The 19,420-nt window shown below is 37.0% G+C and overlaps 1 protein-coding gene across 14 annotated transcripts in view; it reads right to left on the reverse strand.

Moving 5' to 3' along the window:
- TENM2 (teneurin transmembrane protein 2) overlaps nucleotides 1-19,420 on the reverse strand; it is a 668,147-nt gene that overhangs the window by 469,178 nt on the left and 179,549 nt on the right. For all 14 annotated transcript variants that reach the window (XM_063349520.1, XM_063349519.1, XM_063349517.1 and 11 more), the window contains exon 4: nucleotides 7,163-7,438. In XM_063349520.1, the coding sequence (XP_063205590.1) occupies nucleotides 7,163-7,438 (276 nt within the window). The remainder of the gene's footprint in view (nucleotides 1-7,162; nucleotides 7,439-19,420) is intronic.

Raw genomic sequence — 19,420 nt, forward strand, 5'->3', positions numbered from 1 at the left:
CCTCAGCAGTTATGAAACCCAGCTGCTGAGGTATTTTCCAGGTAGCCTTAATTCACCAGCCTATATTTCTGTTTTCCTCAGTTTCATGGCTAAATATCGGATTTCATTTCCCAGGTCTCAATTCCTCATTGCCTTTGTTCATGCAATTATTTAGGGGCCATTCATATAATCTAAAAAAGTCACTCTGAAGAGAGAATGTAAAACAGGACACAGCTTCAGCCAGGTCCTTGGATGGTATACGGAGAAAAAGCCCAATGATCAAGGCCCAGCAGCCAGGGCGCGGCACAGACTGTGGCAGAGGTACCGAGATCACCGACACCTCAGAGAAATGACAATTTTACAGACACTGAAGCCCTGACTCAAATGAATGGGCAAGAAGATTACAGACATCCATGGTATAAGACTTCACCACACCACGCGCAAGAAATTTTCCTTTTTATTTATTTATTTATTAACACTCCATCCATTTCTCCTATAATCAGGAGGGCTAGAAATACATATATCTCTGGGAAAATAAAATCTGAGATCCTGGTACACATCTCTCCAGCCAACACTGTACTGAATGGGAAATCTAATGGCTGCTGAATAGCTGAATGCTGCTTACAAGCAACTGAATGTCAAGATGGCATTTTTTTATCCTTTTAGGCCACCAAAGCAGAGCTGTCACTATTGCCACATCTGCATCCTGGCTCTCTTAGAATATCACCAAACACTCTGTTCCAGATAGTATCTATTTAGCTCTAAATACACCTGATATGTTTAGCGCTGCTTCTGTCACATCATCCTGCTGGACCTACACTACAGTTTTATTGCGTTACATTAAAATTGTAACAAAAGTTTAAGATTTTATATACTGTCATTTCATATTGTCTTCCACAAGGCTATAAAATTTACTGGTACCACATATCCATATTTTGTCCTTAACCTCATCATCTAGCCTCCCCCTGCACTGAATGCATAAGCCATTTACCTGGACAAAATTATAGTTGATGTGTAGTTAAGTCTTTAAAAGTCGTTCCTGCTAGTCAATTCCCTCATTAGGAAACCACTTCCTATCAGAAGTGCCCTCAGGTTTTGAGAGCACATCAAAATTGGATCCACTTAAGCAACCGAGCTTTGATACTGTGCTTAATGACTTTCTAAATTTGTCATTTACAAAGTACTTTACAAGCCTTCCTAAAGAAGAGATGAAGTATGCCCATGCACGAGCTAACCTCCCAAGCACGCCCTCTTAAGAAGTCTAGTTGATGTATGACGTATGCGATTCCATTTTCTGAGTATATGACATTTCATTTAAATCTCATCATTTCCTTAGGACCATCTGGACACTTTCTCAGCTATGAACAGATCGTACGACTGTGGCAGCTCTTCCCCTCTTCTCTTTCATATCTGTCCCTGCTGCTGTTTCCAAGCTACCTGGGCTGATCTGGGAGGGAAATGGGCACAATGTTCCCAAACAGCACTAAAAGCTGAAATTAGCACTCTAGTACGCAATATACAGGAAGTCTACAGCTTCCCTGCTTCTTCCTGTACACAAAACATAGATATATTACCTCAAAATGATAAGGGAATGTTACCTTCCCCCCCCCCCCAATTAAAGACTACGCAGATCTGCTCCAACTGCATCGCCGCTGTTTAAACACCCCATTTTAACAAACAAAGTATTTCCCATAGGCGAAATTGGATATTGCTTAGTGGAAATATTTAGGAAGCAAGCTTAATCTCCCACTTTTTTAACCCAAACAGAATTCTGTCACCAGGAAGGTTAAAACCGTCTACTTTCAAACTGGTCTTACCACTCCGAGACAGTAGCATGCATACAACAAACCCAAAATCTTCTCAAGAGTAGAATCACAATTTCACCATAATCTTTTCTGCAAATTACTAAGTGTGAAATAGAAAGCTGAGTAAAAATTAAAGTAATAAAATATTGAGAACAACACATCAAAATTAAAACAGTAAAAATAAGAAAATAAACTCTTTGGCTGTCATCTGTCTGGTGCCTCTTGGTAAACTCCTGTGATGCAGTAATATCTTTTTCGTTGTAAATCTAAATCTGTTTTTTAACAACATCCCAGGAAAAGCCCGGATTATGCTCCTCATAAAATTGAAGCAATAATACAATACGAGGTCAGTTTGAATTATGGGGTGGGTTTTGCTTGTTTTTTTAAGATTTACTTTACACATGCATTTGAGAAATTACTCTATGAAATCACCACTGAAAACTTTATAGCACGAAAAAAGAAGTAAAATATAATTTCCCTATTTTTTCATAAGATTCTATCAGAAGCACCACATACAAATATATAATCTCATATTTTATCTTACAATTTTCCTGACTTCATTTTACATTATTCATGGTACTCTGTTTTTTTTGTAGTAAGTGATATACGCACATAGTACTGTCTGGTATTCAAACTTTCTAATTACTACAATAAAAACCACCAAAGTAATGCAGAAAAAATAACAGAATTCATTGTTACCAATATGTCTAGCATAGCAAATATTGATGGATATTGAACCTGAAAATATCTGCGAAGCATCCTACAACACTTTTCCATGTGACCTGAATCCTCACACCTGACACTGGAGACAGGCTGGCTCCAGTGGAGGCGGGAAGATCTTCTCCCAGAAGAAAGGGAGCTGACGTGAGGAAAGGGAAAGTGCACGGCACTACTGGATTCAATGTCAGGACTCTCCAGGTTCATTCCAGTAATGCACCACTTTTCCACACCTCACCAGGTACAGCTGGGCTATCACCATAGAAATGGACCCATGCATACAAAATTATTTGCTTTTCATAGGCATTATCTACAAAGGGCTACCAAAATCACAGTGGTTTATTCAGATTCCTTTAAAGCATACACACAGATAACCACAGCGCGACCTTGAACTATTTCCCTTGTTTTGCTGAAGTTTCAGATTGCTTTATTTCTTCCCATTCATTCTTGTCTTGCTGCTCAATTCAAAATCACCACTAGTAAGATAAAAGCATTCCTTGATCATCTTTTTTCATCTGACATTATTTTAATAATGTCATTTCAGTCCTGGAAGTTCTCCTCCTCCCCCAAGACATGCTTTTTTTCTTTTCTGACACACAAACGCAAAACAGAAACATCTCGTTTGATATTATAACATCAGAGTAGAACCCTCACGATAAACATTTTATGTTATGCCCCTTCTACCAGTGATATTATCCATTACATACAATAATGGTACTAATACAAAAAGTGCCATGGTAACAACCTTCTACCAAATAAAAAAAGTCACCAGCACCATTCCAGATGTTTTCTCTTTCACAACAGGAGAACTAACGCGATCTAAACTCCTACCAAACAGAAAGCCCTCCTTGCGGATTCTCTTTGGGTCTATCAGTTGATTTCAGCACTCTGAAATTGCTGAGATCTGCTCTGAGTTTACATGCTATTTTTCTGTTTTGTTCTCTTCTACCTAGGATTATGTTTTCTTTTACGTATTACTGTTTTGCTCAGCTTTTCACTCGAATTTGTCTAATGTCGGTTGAGTTTAATTCGCCTCCCTAACAGCCGGAACTGCTCGTTCAATAAGAGTGAAGGAAGGAAAAGAGAAGATTGCAGATCTGTTGCAAAAGCATTCTGCACATCAAGTCTCCTTAATTATGACCACTCTGTTTTCATGAATTCTTAAATTAAAAGTTACTTTACAACAGGTTTTGTATTTTCGAGAAGAACATAATTTTCAACTCAAAAAAAATAAGAACAACTGTTCTACTTTAAAAAAAGAAAAAAAAATAGCCCTGGATGAGTACTTGCTTCAAGGTAACTACCCGAACACAATCAGCACCAAAACTTTACTCTGGAAATAGGAATACTGAAGGCTTAGGAAAGAACACATGACAACTGATGACAAACGCTACTTTTTGTGATGTTTTGGAATAAACACCAACAGGATTTAATAAACGGAAAGAGAAATAATCATTCAGGAACTCTCTGAGTTCCTGTCCACAGGAACCTACGCTCTGTACCTGTGGGTCCCCACAAACAATTTTTTCTACAAAGCTGGCACATGACATCAGAGATGAGCCGTGTTTCTAACTGACTTTTTACATCTGCATGTATCACAGAAAGATTCATTTACTTAAATCTCACAACTCAATATATCATGTTGAGTAACAATTTGGTGGCAGATTTGCTGTTATATACTCACATTGCTGTGCCTAAAGAAGAGATGGCCAGATCGAGACAGTAGTAAAAGCTGCAAGATGTGATAAGAATTTAGAGCCTAATCAGACTTGTGAAAGTAAAAGTGTTGCTTTTGTTAATAAGCTGTTTTGTTAGGAAGAATTTTAGTATTCCAAGTAAAACATTGAATTGAAATAAGTTTCCATTATTTCAATTTATCTACAAGCATTTTAAACCTGCTAATATTTCAAGGCTCACAGAATGCTAATTTATGATAAAATTAAATCACACTACATCTAAAAACACAGAAAATGGTCATAAGCTTTGTGAATGGATTTGAATGGGAACAAAATCATACTGTTAGAGCAATTTTTAGAAATTAAGCCTCCTCTGGGCTACTTAGAGATGTACTAAAAGTGACAAAATAGATCTAATATTATAAGAAAAGTGAGAGCTATGGTTTGTTGCTTTTTTTTTTTTTTAAGTGCAATAATACAAATTGTAAAAGCATCTCAAAATTAAAAAAGAATTAAATCACCTTTTGGAGCTGAACACAATGGTTAAACTGTATCAGGGGAAAAAGTTGCAACAGTACTTTAAATAAATTCAGTAGTCTATGCATCATGAGTTCCTTCTAATATTGCTAGGCATAAATGGATAAAATCTCACCCCAAGAAATGTCTTGTTTTATGCCAGTATCCTGCAAATCTGAAACCCTGTATCAGAGAGCAAATTTCTCTTGAAGTATAGATTCTTGTTACCTCCTCTTCAAGACGAATACCTAGCAGGTTATTGATCTGCTTCTGAAGGACACAGTGTTTATTATGTAGGAAACCACTGCTGGGCACAAGCGTGAGAAATTAATGCTGGTTTGGTAAGTGTCCACACCGTGGTGCTGAACCAGTGGGGCAACTGTCAATCTATATGATAATGCATCCCAAAACTTCATAAAATCACTGATGTGAAGCAGCATTGATTTTTGAGCTAACCAGGATTTGTGAGAGAGTAAAACTAAAAAGTTTACTGAAGTTAACACCTCTGTGTATATAATAGTTGCTTCATTATTGTATTATTTTTTTTTAAACAACCAAACATACAGAAACCCTTATCACAAAACCCTTTCCAAGGAAAAATGCATTCCACATACTGGTTTGTTTCTTGAGTGCTGTTTGATCACATCCTTCTTTCTCTTATTAACATCATTGTTAGAAAAATTACCTATCCACAATGGATTCACTGCACTGTATTTCCAATTACTTAATAATTCACTTCTTAGGAGGAAAACAAAAAGCACACAAACAGACTCTTCCTTTCATCAGTGTCTGCAACAGTATGTATGAAAGTAGGCCCTGAAATTAAATGTTCTCAGACAAAAGGTGTGGCACAGTGGCTTCTACTGAAATGGAGACCGTCACCTTCAGACAAGTGAATTCGTGCTACAGAAATGAATCCCAATCGTTCCGTAATGCCATAATTTAATTAGTGATGCTTTTTATTTGAAATTATGCACAGTGCCACTATCAAAACTACAGTAAAGTCAATGGAAGTTGTCGTATTTCCTGTCAATGACATTATTAAAAATAAAAAGGTAAAACCAATTGATCAGTCACCGATTCTTTTTAAAATACAGTCTTCCTTGTATGCACCATTATAAGTAAATATACACTTCCTCTTTGGTTTTGATGAAGAAATGTATCCTGCTATGCCTACGGAGAGGAGAGATTGCTTGAAGATTCAATTTAAATCAACAAAAAAAGACTGCTGTTACAAGCAAAATCAATTGCACTTTTCTAAACTTTTTTCTATCAATATAAAAACTGTAATTCAGTTTTGCCTTGTTTGCTTTGACAAGCAGTTGCTCGTGTTTCTAGTGCCTGGCATACCGGCTCTGCTGAAACCGAGACAACTGTCAGTAGGTATACAGAGGAGCCTAAAATAAACATCTAAACCCAATAAAAATGCAACAGATTTCATTTTATCACAAGTAATATGAGTAGCAGAGAGCGGGTTTCATTAGCTGGTATCAGCTGCCTGAATAGTTACTCTGAGGGTATAATGTTAGGGAGATTCCTCATCACCGTCTCAGAACAGCACGTATCAAACCCTTAGTTGGTATTTTAACTAAGTTGAGTTTGCACCTTCATCACCCTATAGGATGGAGGACAAACTCCTGCAGATCCATTTTCACTATTTTTCCTCTGCAGTTTAATTTAAAAATATGTGAGCACAAAAAAGTCCCCAGGTAAAAATGTTTAGCTGATACATACGAAGAACACAAACGTGGGTTATATGCATTTGAAAGGAGAGCTGCGTTAACGCAGTTTACTCTGCGAATCAACCAGTGTCTAGGTGTTTTATCACAAATGGTGGTTGCGCTAAAGTCTCATTCCTATGACTTTAACAAACTACACCAAAGAGAAGTGCTCTGCCTCAGTCTGATGCATAGGTTTGCTTTCTAAGAGCCCCCCAATACTTACCAATAAGCAAACAGAAAATTAATATTTGTTTTGGGTTTTTTTTTGTGTTTGGTTTTGTTTTTTTTTTTTATAACCTCAAAAACATGAAAAACCCCAGAAAACTGAGTCTGATTGTCACAAATTAGCACCATTGTTACAGCTACCAGCATACTGTAGATCATTAATATTACTTCAAGCTGTGTATAAAAATCGCATACGAGAAACTATTTCTCTTAAGAAATTTCTTTCTGCTTCTCGTCATTAAATTTAATTTAATGTAATCTAAGCACAAACTTCCGTGAAAGATGATTGTATTGTGTGGAAAGTAAATTGTAAGATAAAACATAATATATATTATATGATATACATGTAATAGAGTTTCCTGACACTGATGATAAAAAAAAACCCCCAACGCTGAAGAGCAGCTTTAGTCAAACTGAGAAATAAAAGTGAAAAATTCATCTTTAAAAGAATACTTATATATTTTTAAGTATGATCACATTCTCATATATGTGCATTATGAATATATTGAAGAAAGTGGCCTACCGTTTTCCTCATCTGACTTGTTCTCATTGTCGGAGTCAGTAAGTGTGAGCGCTGAGTTTTCTCGACTTGACAGACCGGAACTTCGCCTGGATTTGATCCCTCTTCCCCACAGGCGGATGGCATGCTCCGGAGACATTCCTCCCTCCGTGTCGGAGTCAGCATCGGAGCCGGTGCTCAAGGAATAGCCTTGATGGAGTATTCCTATGTCTGAGCAGTAGCCGCTTCGATGGGGAGAGGGCTCACAGATTCCTAGTTCTGCAAGGGTAAAGTTTGTTCCTAGAGGGCAATCAAAAAAAAAAAAGAAAAAGATAAATAATTTAAAAGCCAGGGGATTTATTTTAAGTTTGAAAATAGCAGACCTTCTTAATTTCTCTTAATTATGCTGTATGCCAAGCCTTCGTAACGAATTACATACAGAGATCTCTGGTGCACAGATCTAGTAAGACTAAACTAAAAGGTATTGAATATAGTTAAAATGGATGAAATACACAAAACAAAGGTAGGAAAGGTATCTAAATTTTAGGTTACTATTTTGGCCCCAAACAATAAATCACTTGGGTATGTGACTAATGTAAAGCTCATGATAAATCCTAAAGACATGACCTGCTTTATTATGTATCTAACCTTTTATTTGTAGGACCAGAACATGATCTTTGAAACTGAGGATTTGATTACTCAAAAAGATGAATTTTTCCTTATGAAGTGAATTTTCTCATACATGAGTCTTCCATACAGATAGGATTTTTAATTCTAATTTTCATATGATTTCCTATTTCATAGAAAATAAACACTTATTTGGGAAAACAGAGTTTACACATCAGGATGACTTGAAAGAAGGCAAACCTATCAGCGATGCAACATGAAACCTTGTCACCAGTTTTGCACTTTTACATTCGGTGAGATTGGTAGTTTAATATCTGCTATAGAAATCAAGACAGACCTCATAATCATTGCAATTGTTTTCTACCTTTTTTCACCATATTCAAGAAGAAAGTGCGCACACCAAATCAGGAGGTCACTGCGTTTAGAGGCAAAACTTTCAGGAACAATGTCAAAACATAACGATTCAGTGGACAAAGTCTCATACATTTTTAAAGCAGACGGAGTCCCCCAGGGTTCTCAGAAAGTATAGACTTACTGGCTGATTTCTGCTTATGTATTTGTATTCTACAGTAATGAACAGGATGGTAAAAAAAATATAGGGAAATATTCACTGGTCTCTAAAGTTTTCAAAGGTTTTGAAAAGCAAAGTGATTTTAGCTTCCTTACATTGCGCTAAAAATGAAGAACAAAGACAGACTGAAGTCATTGGCAGTATAACTGCCAATCATTTAATTATTTTCTTCATGCACAGGGGAACTAAATCTGTGGTCTGTGTTTCTAAAATGGTAGTTTTATTTTGTCCAAAAGCAGTTTATATTTTTTCCTCTTCCTCTACATATTTATCAGGATGAAGCTCTACAGTGGAAGTTCATACACTAAATAAAAAAACCACACTTAAGTGTCTTCTATTCATAAGATGTTAACTGGATTTTTTTTTTTTTTTAAAGCATTACAACTCCTTTTCACAGATTAAATCGGTCTGGTTCATCCATCAGCCCGCTCCAGTCTCACACCTAGCCGTTAAAGTATTTTTTTGGATATGGGATGTATGCACATATCTACACAAAGTAAAACTGGGCCATACTTAACATTCATTCCTAGATATCACCAATTAAAGGAAGGTGATTGACTTCTACTGGAAGACTACTGTGGGTCTTCACCCAGCAAGAGCTAGACAGCAACACGGAGCGCGGCGAGAGGGAGGAGACTGCGCTCTCTCACCCCCCGGACAACCAGGACACAGGCCAGCAGCAAGAGAGTGGCCAACAGCATCAGGTACAGAAGCATCACCGACTGGATGCTTCTAAAGAAATGAAGCGTTTAGTGGCAATGTTTAAAAGGAATATAAAAAGGCTGACATTAAAAAAGTCAGCTTGCTCATCAACACCAAATAAACCCGAACCCTCCTAGTTAGCAGCGTATTTTAACCTGCCTTCGAATATTTATTCCAGTAATCAGAAATTTTGTGGTTTAGTCAAAAGCAATGAACTGAAGAGACCTAAAAATGAGCTTCTCAAGTGCACTTCAGTCAAGAGATTTTTTGCCTTTTTTTTTAAATAAGAGCTCTATCATGACAGATGAAACAACGTTAACTTTTAAAGAAAATGTAAATTTTAGTCACGTGTAATTTCAGTAGAAGACATTTCAAAAAAACAGCTTGATTGATTAGTTTTGTTTTAGCCATATTATCGAACTAACCTTAGACTCATTTAAAAAAAAACCAAACATGTCAAAATCAACCCAAAATATAAAATACATATAAAAAAGGGAGTGAACTGAAGCCTACTAGCCCCACACTTTCTGACCTACACAGACTGCATGCTGACATTAGATACATGCTAAAAGTACCAAACTCATCATGAAAGTGAAGTTTTTTGTTTCCTTGTTTGCTGATGGCATAAATTTCTACAAAGACACACCAATTATGAATATACTAGCTTAAATAAGTTGGTTTACATACAGAATAGAACATTTTAATGACATTCTGTGGGTTTTAACAGCCATTATAAGCCCAGATGATTTCACTCTGATTAGCATCCTGTTTCGACGTCAAAATCTGCCTATAACATCTGATGCAAAATGCAATCTTCAGAGAAATTCATTCTTACTTTATTTGTCTGAGGAAAATGGCAAAGGCACTGAAAAGGGAAGGAAAATATTGTATTCACAGAATTCATTCATCCATTTTGAGTTTTATTATTTGGGAACTTGGCATCTTCCAGAAACGTGGAGAAAAAGATCTGAAAACTGACCAAATTTAAAAAAGTTGAGAAGTGGATCAGATCAGCTCAAGAACACAAATGGAATCAGCCTCTGAGCCTCTGGGAAAGGATCTTCTGTGCTGCTTCTCAGAAATCTCCTTACAGTCTTATTACAGAAAGTCTCAAGCATCCTAATGACAGACATGAAATATTCTAGACATTTCCATCTCTAGCAAAACAATGTTTTTGTCTGGTAGACTCTAAATTACTTTTATTTATTAATTTTCAGTGTTTGCTTCTGCAAAATATTATTTGAGAGTGTTCTGTAAGATAGAATGTAATAGCAGAATCACTTGTCCTTGGATAACCATGGATCTCCACATAGGAACATATTTTGGAAATGTTTTTCACATATATATATATATACACACACACATAGATCTTATATACGCATACATAAAAGCATTTTTCAGATATATATTTTCTATTTTAATATATAAAAATGTATCTATATAAAATGTATCTCTCTCTATATATTACACTTCCTGCTATCTTCATAGCCCTTAATTTACTGTAAAATCTGAGGAAGAGGAGACAGAAACACTGTAGTTATGTTTTCTAGACCTTTTCTTGATCTGGATCATATTCTCCTATGTGCCTCGTTTCCCTAAAATGAAACTGTCCACATCTCTTGAATAACATATTAACTGCTTTCACTAGTATAATATTCTCTTATTTGCTCAGCCATTATTGCTCATTAAGGCATTAATGGCATTAGTAGACCACCCTTGTAAATTCACACAGAGGATAAACACAGTTCTGGATGCAAAGAAATCATTTATCCAATAATTCATAGCAGAAAGACCCCTACTATTACTTGCAAATAAAGTATAGTCTCACAATAATGAGAAAATACCTAACTCATTTCACAGCCACTCATATTGGCAGAATACTCCACATGGGATCCCGATGACAGAAAGGTCACCAAGATCAATGCAGCCTTCCTCGCCCCCACTGCCAGTAGAAATTACAGCACCTATGAGCTGGAGCAAGGAAATACAGACACAGTCTGGCCTGGGGTTAAGATTTAGTGTCTCCTTCAAGAAGTATCTTCCTTATAGCTCTTTAAATGATTAGGAGATCAAGCAAATCAAGACCTCCTAGAAGCAAAGTGAAGGAAGGAGGGCAGCAGTACCTATTGCCTGCCGTCCCCTGGGAATTCAAATTATATTGCTGTGCATTCACAGAGAGAAACCTGGTCCATGAGTTACAATGCACTAGTAGCACTAGCAGTCAAGGCAGACGGATGGCTTCGTACAGTATTACAGAGCATACTCTATCCCTAGGGCTCGCATGCAGTTGCAAGTAACTGCATTTTACTGAACCTTCACTTGCAAAGTAGGACTGAAATGTGCGGGCAGAATCTATCCTTGCACGTTCAAAACTTAAGGGTGTTTTCTTTCAGATTCTTGTAGCATCTCTTACATCGCTGGTGACACTAAGTGAAAAGAGATTAATAACATCAGATCCTTATTGGTAGAAAACGAAGAAACCTGTTTCTCTCAAGGAACACATGACAGAAAAAGAAGTCACAAGGTTTTCTGCTTTTTCATACGCAACAGAGCCTGCTAGCCTCCATCCCCAGTCCCTCCATCTCCACCTGCAGAAATCACCAGATCGTTCTCATTAAAGAAAAGCAGTTAATACCAGCTGCTGCCTTAAGGTGCATGCAATCTCTCATACAAAAATAGATCAGCAGTATACTAGTTTAGAAGTGTAATATAATGTTATGTACTTGATCATCATTGCCCATAATCTACATGCTGTGAAAAGTCTCTCAATGGTGCAGAAAAGATGTTTTCCTTTTAATTAGTGCATTACTTCTATTATCTTTTGAGTGCATTTTCTTTTACAGAAATTTACTACTAAAGTTATTTAGTACATAAATACTTACTAAAACTGTGTTTAATTCAACTACGTAAAATTCTTCTCGTTATCTCAGCTAAGACTAGAAAGCATTACCATATAAGCAAGGGTTATTTTCACCTAACCTCTAGGCAGAGGTCTCATTCGGGTAGTTACAAATTGCACGAATTGCCCTTCTGAAGATTAATCTAATCCAGCTGTGATCACTACAAGATGCCTCAGAGGAAGACATCTGAAACCAGTTAATGCACGGCTATGATAAATTTGCCTTCAACACTAGATCAGCAGTTCAAAACTGGGCTGAGTCTAAAATCAAAAGGATAACATCACTTAGATTCTTTGCTACTATAATCAATTACAAGAAATAGGGATAACAAGAATACATTTATTTAAGACGTTCCATCCTTTCTCAAATGCTTGTTATGTTCATAGCTATAATGATTTTTGCTGGCACGAGTACTACAATTTAGCTCCAATCTGTGGTATATGAAGAGGTCGTTCTTTTTAACAAACTCTGATGCACACTTAGTTTTCCTCAATTCTTTATGCATTCATTATAATGACAGGAGAACAGATGATGGAAATCTGATTTTTTTAATCTACTTACTGTACACCTTTTTAACATTTACCCTTTTTACTCATCTTCCTTATCTGATAAACAACTGTCCCCTTTTTAATCCTTCTTTGTGTTTCACCTGTTTCAATACTATTCTTTTCTCACGGTTAAAGACCCCGTTCTACAAAATGTTTTACTTACTTTTGTTTCTAATTCTACACTACCAAACTATACTCCAAACTGAGACTCCAGACCTGAGCTGAGGGATACACTACTGTCTTCCTGTATTTTCAAAGCTTTTCTACTATTTTATTTAAGATTTTGGAAAAAAATTATATTAACGTAAGCCCTTTCTTCTATAAAAGTTCCCCTCCCCTCTTGATAGACCATCATAAAATATATTGCATCTTATACTGCATCTTTCTGGTGGTTTAAGTATACTTCAACCAGGAGTATCTTTTCTGTGCAACATACAGGAATTTTAATCACGTAATCACAATGAATAGTCACTGTGGCAAATTTAATATCAGCATGAAGCACGCCTGGAAAATTCTCTCTCTTAACATCATTGATATTACAATGACTGCAATATTCCATTTCTGAAGAAAGCACAAATTCAAAGAGAAAAGCGCAAGGAAAAGATAAGCTCTTCTTTCACTGTGATCCCTCCAAGTCGAGGAAACCCGCCGTGGTTTGGGAGGCCAGGTAAGAAAGAGGAGATACACACACTAGCCCCTCTAGCCATGAGACTCATCAACCTGCAGCAGGTTTATCGGCCAGCTTTTCCTCCCCTTTCTAATATTCACAAACGTTATTACATAAACTGAACTGTTACCTCAACTCTCCTAACACTCCTGTTTCCTAACTCTCTATCCATTTTTCCCTAGTAATAGCCCTTTACTAGCGTAAGGAAGGGGCAGTGTAACCTCCTGTGGAACAAACTCTCCACTGACCAAACACTAAATGTACCAGAGAATGGATTTCTCAGAAATTAGAAAATAATAATAATGAACAAGCTTACACCTTGTTCTAGGTTTTTAAAATCTATAGTTGGGGATTAACAATAGCAGGGCTTCCTACATGTTTCTGTTGCTGCCTACTGAGAAGATTCACAGATGACATTTGCATTTAAGATTATTAAGTTCCAGGTATTGCTAGTCAGGAAAGCTAAACATTTTACAACTAAGTGAATGTGAACTTTAACCACTTAACGATGATAAATCCTCCTTTCATAGAACACATTTGTAACAAAGGCATGAGGAAATGCTTTATAGATGTTACTGAGAAGTACGACAATACCAGAGAGGTCTTGATACCCATCTGCAACGTGCTGCGACCCAGCCTGTGTGTGCGTGCATACATACATACACACGCCCCCTCCGGTAATACCTACTAAAATTTAGAACATACATGTACTCTGTGAAATTTTATTACAAATACTAACACAGTAGTATGCAGACAACAATTTTTGAAATTTAACAGAAACACAACGGCTTTCTTAAAAGCGAAACACTGGCAGCCTCGGTCGCTTCTGCAGCAAACTGACTAGAAGCAACAAACAGAAATACACACACGCAATACAACACGTGGCTGGAATTTGAAATATATTTTCTAGCTCCTCTCATCAATGACAGTAAAATCCTTTAATTGTCTTTCTCATAATCCTCTTTCTGCTTTGCTTCCTTCTGACTCGGAGATCCCGAAGGCTAATGCCAGCACACAGATGTTTCTCTTTTTGACAATAAGTCTGTTGACAGTGTTAATACAGTAGATTCATATCCACTTAAAAAAAATTATAACGTTTATAAAACCAGGCATCTAATAAGATTTCACTCTAGCTCACAATATTATATAATCTTCAGTTATGTGATCATATTCTATTTTTTCAGTAAAATTTCCTCCTTCTGTGAAGTGACTGGACCTGCTCTTTTTTTTTTTTTAACCTTCCTTTTCCAGTCTTTATGTACCAAAATAGAGAATACAGTATTTTTAATTACTTCATACACATTCCCTATGGTTGTGCTGAATGTAGTCTCTGAGAACATCTCAAACACTACTTTATTTATCTTCACCTCCTTGTGAGGTGAGCTTTTATCATCCCCATTTTATAGCTTTAAACTAAGGAAAGGGAGAATAGAACAGCCTCTTTCCAGAGCACACACTGATTTTGGCAGAACAAGTACCGTCTAAAAATTATATTTCTGGCATCACCTTATGGTGATGAACTTCTTTATAATGATATGTCGCTTCAGGGCAAAGTATGCATTTATTGTTTTCTCCTCAAATGCCAATCTCAATTAAGGACAAAATCAGATTTGGGAGGACAAGAGGACAGAGCTAGGTGGCAAGCATGATTATTATTTATTATCTACCCAAAACGGCCCAGGTTAAAATGTAATTCAGGCTAACATTTTACTTTCTCAGGCAGTCTTTCATTTATTGTAAGTATTACAACATTTCCAAGCACTGAGGAATGGTAAAAGGAGAGCAGTTTCATTTATTACAAAGGGATGTGCTATTTCTACAGATGTGTCCATTCCAAAACCTGAAGGAGACAGGAAAAGAACTATGCAATTCTGTAAGCAATCGCTCTGCTTTCCTCTGCTGCTTTGCCCTCCTGCATTCTCCTTCTCCTCCTCCTCGCTGACTAAGTGCCAGGAGGAAGCAAATTCAGGGCTGAGCCTCCCCCGTTATCCCCCGTGCCAGTGCTTGGCAGCAGCGCGGGAAGAACAGCGCTGGGAAAGCCCTGCTGAGACCCGAGCCTGCTGGCCAGGAGCAGCCCCTCGGCATCCGTACAAGCTTCCAGCCGAACTGCAGGCAAACCCCGGTTACTCCAGGGGAAAAGTGGCAGGGAAAGAGTTTCCAAACTTGGAATCTCTGATTCAAAGGATGGAGATACTTTAGTTTAATTGACACAGTGCTCATGTGATATTTTCACTGCAGGCAAAAGAATGTATTTGCTCTAGCATCATTCTCAGAACCAGTCAGATACTTCCTCCGTCCTGTCTCCAAACAAACCAACCCGAAGTAGGCAGAATTCATGGCAAATTTCAACCTAAATAGTTTGATCTCTCAAAGTTTTACGGTGTTATTGTAAGAAACGTATATAAACTCAAGTATAAACGACACACCAACATGCAAATAAGATCTTCCTTTCTCAAAGCGCCTTTAGGCCTCTCTGTATATCTACTTATCTCTAATGAAATATAACATCTATCATTTAGAAGGCAATGACTGTTTTGTGATCAAAATCAAATTAAAAATCCACAGGGTTTTGTGTGCTAAATGTGCACAATGCATACCTGTATTTGCATAAGTATGTCCCATGTCAATGATGGCTCCCTGGGCAACCTCCCGCATAAGGGAAAAAAATCTGCTCTTTTTAGGGATACTTATTGTCTAGCAAGACCACACGTATGACCAGTGATATAAAACAACTCCAATCCCATTTTCTGCACTTTTTGTTAAAGTGACAAGAAAACATGAGAAATGTTTTACATTTAAAACTACAACAATGCATTTTTTTCCTGTGCGAACAAGACTGGAAGTGCTTCTGCAGATGCAACAGTAGACATTTTAGCATTGTGAAATTAGTTGTGCCACATTACTCATGCCAAAATACATTCCCAAAAGTACAAAGTTAACAACTGGGCAGTTGTGCAGTGCTGAGGACTAGCAGAATCTAACTTCCACGTATTAAAAAGAAAAGACGGAAAGCAACCCACAAAAACTGTGACTAAGGGAAAAATAGCACAAATTCTGTTTTTTTCATCTGTAACATGGAGAAAAGAACACTGTGCTAACACAACTGTCCAAATAATCTAACGTACCTCTGCAGTGACAAATAGTGCATTTTTGGGGGGATAAAACCTGTTCCAATTCACAGCCGTGTACTGTGATACAATCCAACCAGAACGTGGTTATCAATCACTAAAACTTAGTTCCTATTACTTTTGCTTTTACAAGCAGCAAAGAAAGAACAGAACATGAAGCTTCATGGCAAGTAATGATGTTCTTGCCGTAAACTGGCCAGCTCCAGTCAAAACACCATCAAAGTAACAGTGGCTTTTGGAGGGGGGTTCAGTTGGGGTTTTTTGGATGGACTCTTATGAAAAGAAGTTAAGAGTGCGTATTTTCTATCCTCAGTCCAAAATGACTCAAACTATGGAATAATTTTTTTATATACCTGTTTCCATTTTAGGGATCATGACTTTTTAAATAAAATTCACCACAGAAGCACCAAAAAGATTAAGAATATAATATATTTGTGTACCTAAAGTGATAGCTACCATACAAGAACACAGAAAGAACTATTTTCAAATTGTTTTTCCATATTAAACAACCTGCTCAACACCTGATATCATCTCCTATCACACTAACATAGTATTTTCCTATGAAGGAATAACAACTACAGCTCCATAGAAAACGAAACTTGAAAGCAGAGTCAGTTTTAAAGATAGCGTAAGGAGAGAATGAAGTGCTATCCCAACAGAGAAGAGCTAGCATTTAGTATCGGTATAGACTATACGTGTTTGAAACGTACAGTTAGGTTCACCTGGCACAAAGAATTACAATAATAAGACCATGGTACCCACATAATCCAAAAATCTAGAAAAAGGTACTTTGCGTTTGCATTCTACTCTAGCTCACAAAGTTGCTGGTCTTCTGTTGTAAAAGCATTTGAGTTATGTCAGAAAAGGAGAATGAGTTCTCCTTGCTTTCCAGAAAAAAAAACCCACCTCAGTTGACCATAAATATACAGATACGAGTATTTTTACATAAAATCACTGTACAGCTACTAATCTTCATTGATACACAAATCTGAGTTCAAGTATTAAGGAAGATTTCTATGGAAATCTACAGGAAACTAGCAGGGCATACATTAGCTGCTGATAATTTGCTGAATTCATGAAAAGCCTTTTCTTATTTGTATACTGTTAAATCAAGATTTTAAAAGCCGTAAAAAGTAAACCACTGTTCATGACTTGATAAATAAGCTGTGCTCTCAAGAAACAGTAGAAGTCACAGGTAATAAGCTTTCATACCTTCATAACTGTTTAATTGGGAACTCTCAAAAAACCTGAATCAGCTGTCATCACAGACGAAACCTTAATTGTTTTCTTTTATACCTTGCTTCACAAGTTAGGAACATGGATACTCCATATTTTATGAAGGTCCCCAGGCACATATAAAGATTTCTTAGCACTAGCAGCTGTCAGCTGTTTAGTTACAAGGTGCTTCTTCGCTGTAAACATCATGTCACCCAGAAATAATGGTAATGTAAATTGTATTCTGTACAGTAGAATAAAAGAAGTTTAGACCATTATTTGACTCAGAACTTGTGTGTTCACATTCTGAATGATATTGCTTATAACAGGTTTTAGAAATGCCAGAGATGCATTTAACTCTGCATTTCTAATCCTGCGAGGAGGACAGTCGGTGGACCAATGTCAATGACTTTGAGGACTGATAAGGAATTAATCTAAAATGGAAAGAAGAGCTTCCCAAAAAAATCCAAACAATTCAAGTGCAGTACCATATGAATTGAAAAAGCGTATTACACAAATCCATATAAACTTTACGACTTAAAGAATAATGAAATTAAAATAATCTGAGCACCATAATTTTGAAGAAAAAGATATATATATTCTAATCAGGTATCAAGGAAAACAGATTAAACTCGGTGGGACAGTACACCTACTAAGTAACAGACACAACCACACTTTCTTTTATTCATCACTTGTGTTCATTTTATGAAGAGATCAGGAAACGTCTTTATTTGTTTGATTGAATTATAAACTGCTTTCAGCTTTTCATTTTTAATCCTAGTAAAATAATTAGTTATTTTCACAGCCAGTCACTTGTGGTATTATAAATAGAACAGCTGGCACCAATTCAGATTACTATTGGTCCTGAACTTTGCTACAGCTGAAACATACACCCTTAATATGGGATTTCTTTTGTCTACCAATGACTATAATTTCTAAACTGCATATACAATCGCAAACACAGAAACTGAGTGCATCCTGGCCTTTCTGGCACGTACAACAGCTGCACTGCTACAGGCAGCAGTGCAGTGCATCCATCCGTTCCATTGCTGGAACTCACTGGTCTTACCAGGCTTCTGCAGAACTATGGAAGTAAGAAATATGACCTCCTTCCATGCACCTCTTTTCCTTCCCTACAGTGGCATTCTCCACACACACAAAACACGCTGCTATTCTGATTTTCTTTTTGCTAGTCTACATACCCAAGTGCAACATCTTAATTTTAGCCCATCACACTTGGGCCGTGGCGCTGGGAGGCGCGTGCTGTTCCGACATTCTCTCCCTTCATCAGCAGCACAGCTCTGCTTGGTTAATGCAATCTGTTTCTCTGTTTTACTTAAATTTCTGCCTGTTCCAGTGGTTTAGAATTTCAGTTCCAGTGCTCTAATTCTGATTTAGTTTACTTTTCCCTTCTTCTTCAATGAACAGAACTGAAGATTTGTGGTTTGTGCCAATAAATAGCTTATAGATTATGTTTATTCTAACTTCCTGCTCTTTGAAACTGTGTCTTTTTTTTATAAAACTCCATCTTAACCATAGGGCCAGTTGTTGCCCTTCTGTTGTCCTTTCCCTTCCATTTTTGACTAAGATTTGAAGGACTGCTGGCACTGACTTTAATTTGGTTAATAACAGAATGGAGATGCAAATGTGACAAGCAGTAAGTTAAGCTCCAGCCATCACTTCAGCACCGAGTTTAACAGGTAACAGTGTGTGATCCTCTGAAGAGGCAATATCAAGATACCTCCACTAAAACTACGATTTTGTCAAATCTTCTTTTATGTGTGGGAAACCATTGAGCCTGATTTTTAAGAATCGATTTTAAAAAACTGATTTCCCCCCATTAAGTCAACTATTCTACGCAAGAATCAGTTGCAATAAAAAGCATTTTACTGCCTAGACCTTCTCTGTTGCTTAGTCCTGCACT

This window comes from Chroicocephalus ridibundus, chromosome 11 (genome assembly GCF_963924245.1).
Source record: "Chroicocephalus ridibundus chromosome 11, bChrRid1.1, whole genome shotgun sequence".
In the NCBI taxonomy this organism is placed as follows: Eukaryota; Metazoa; Chordata; class Aves; order Charadriiformes; family Laridae; genus Chroicocephalus; species Chroicocephalus ridibundus.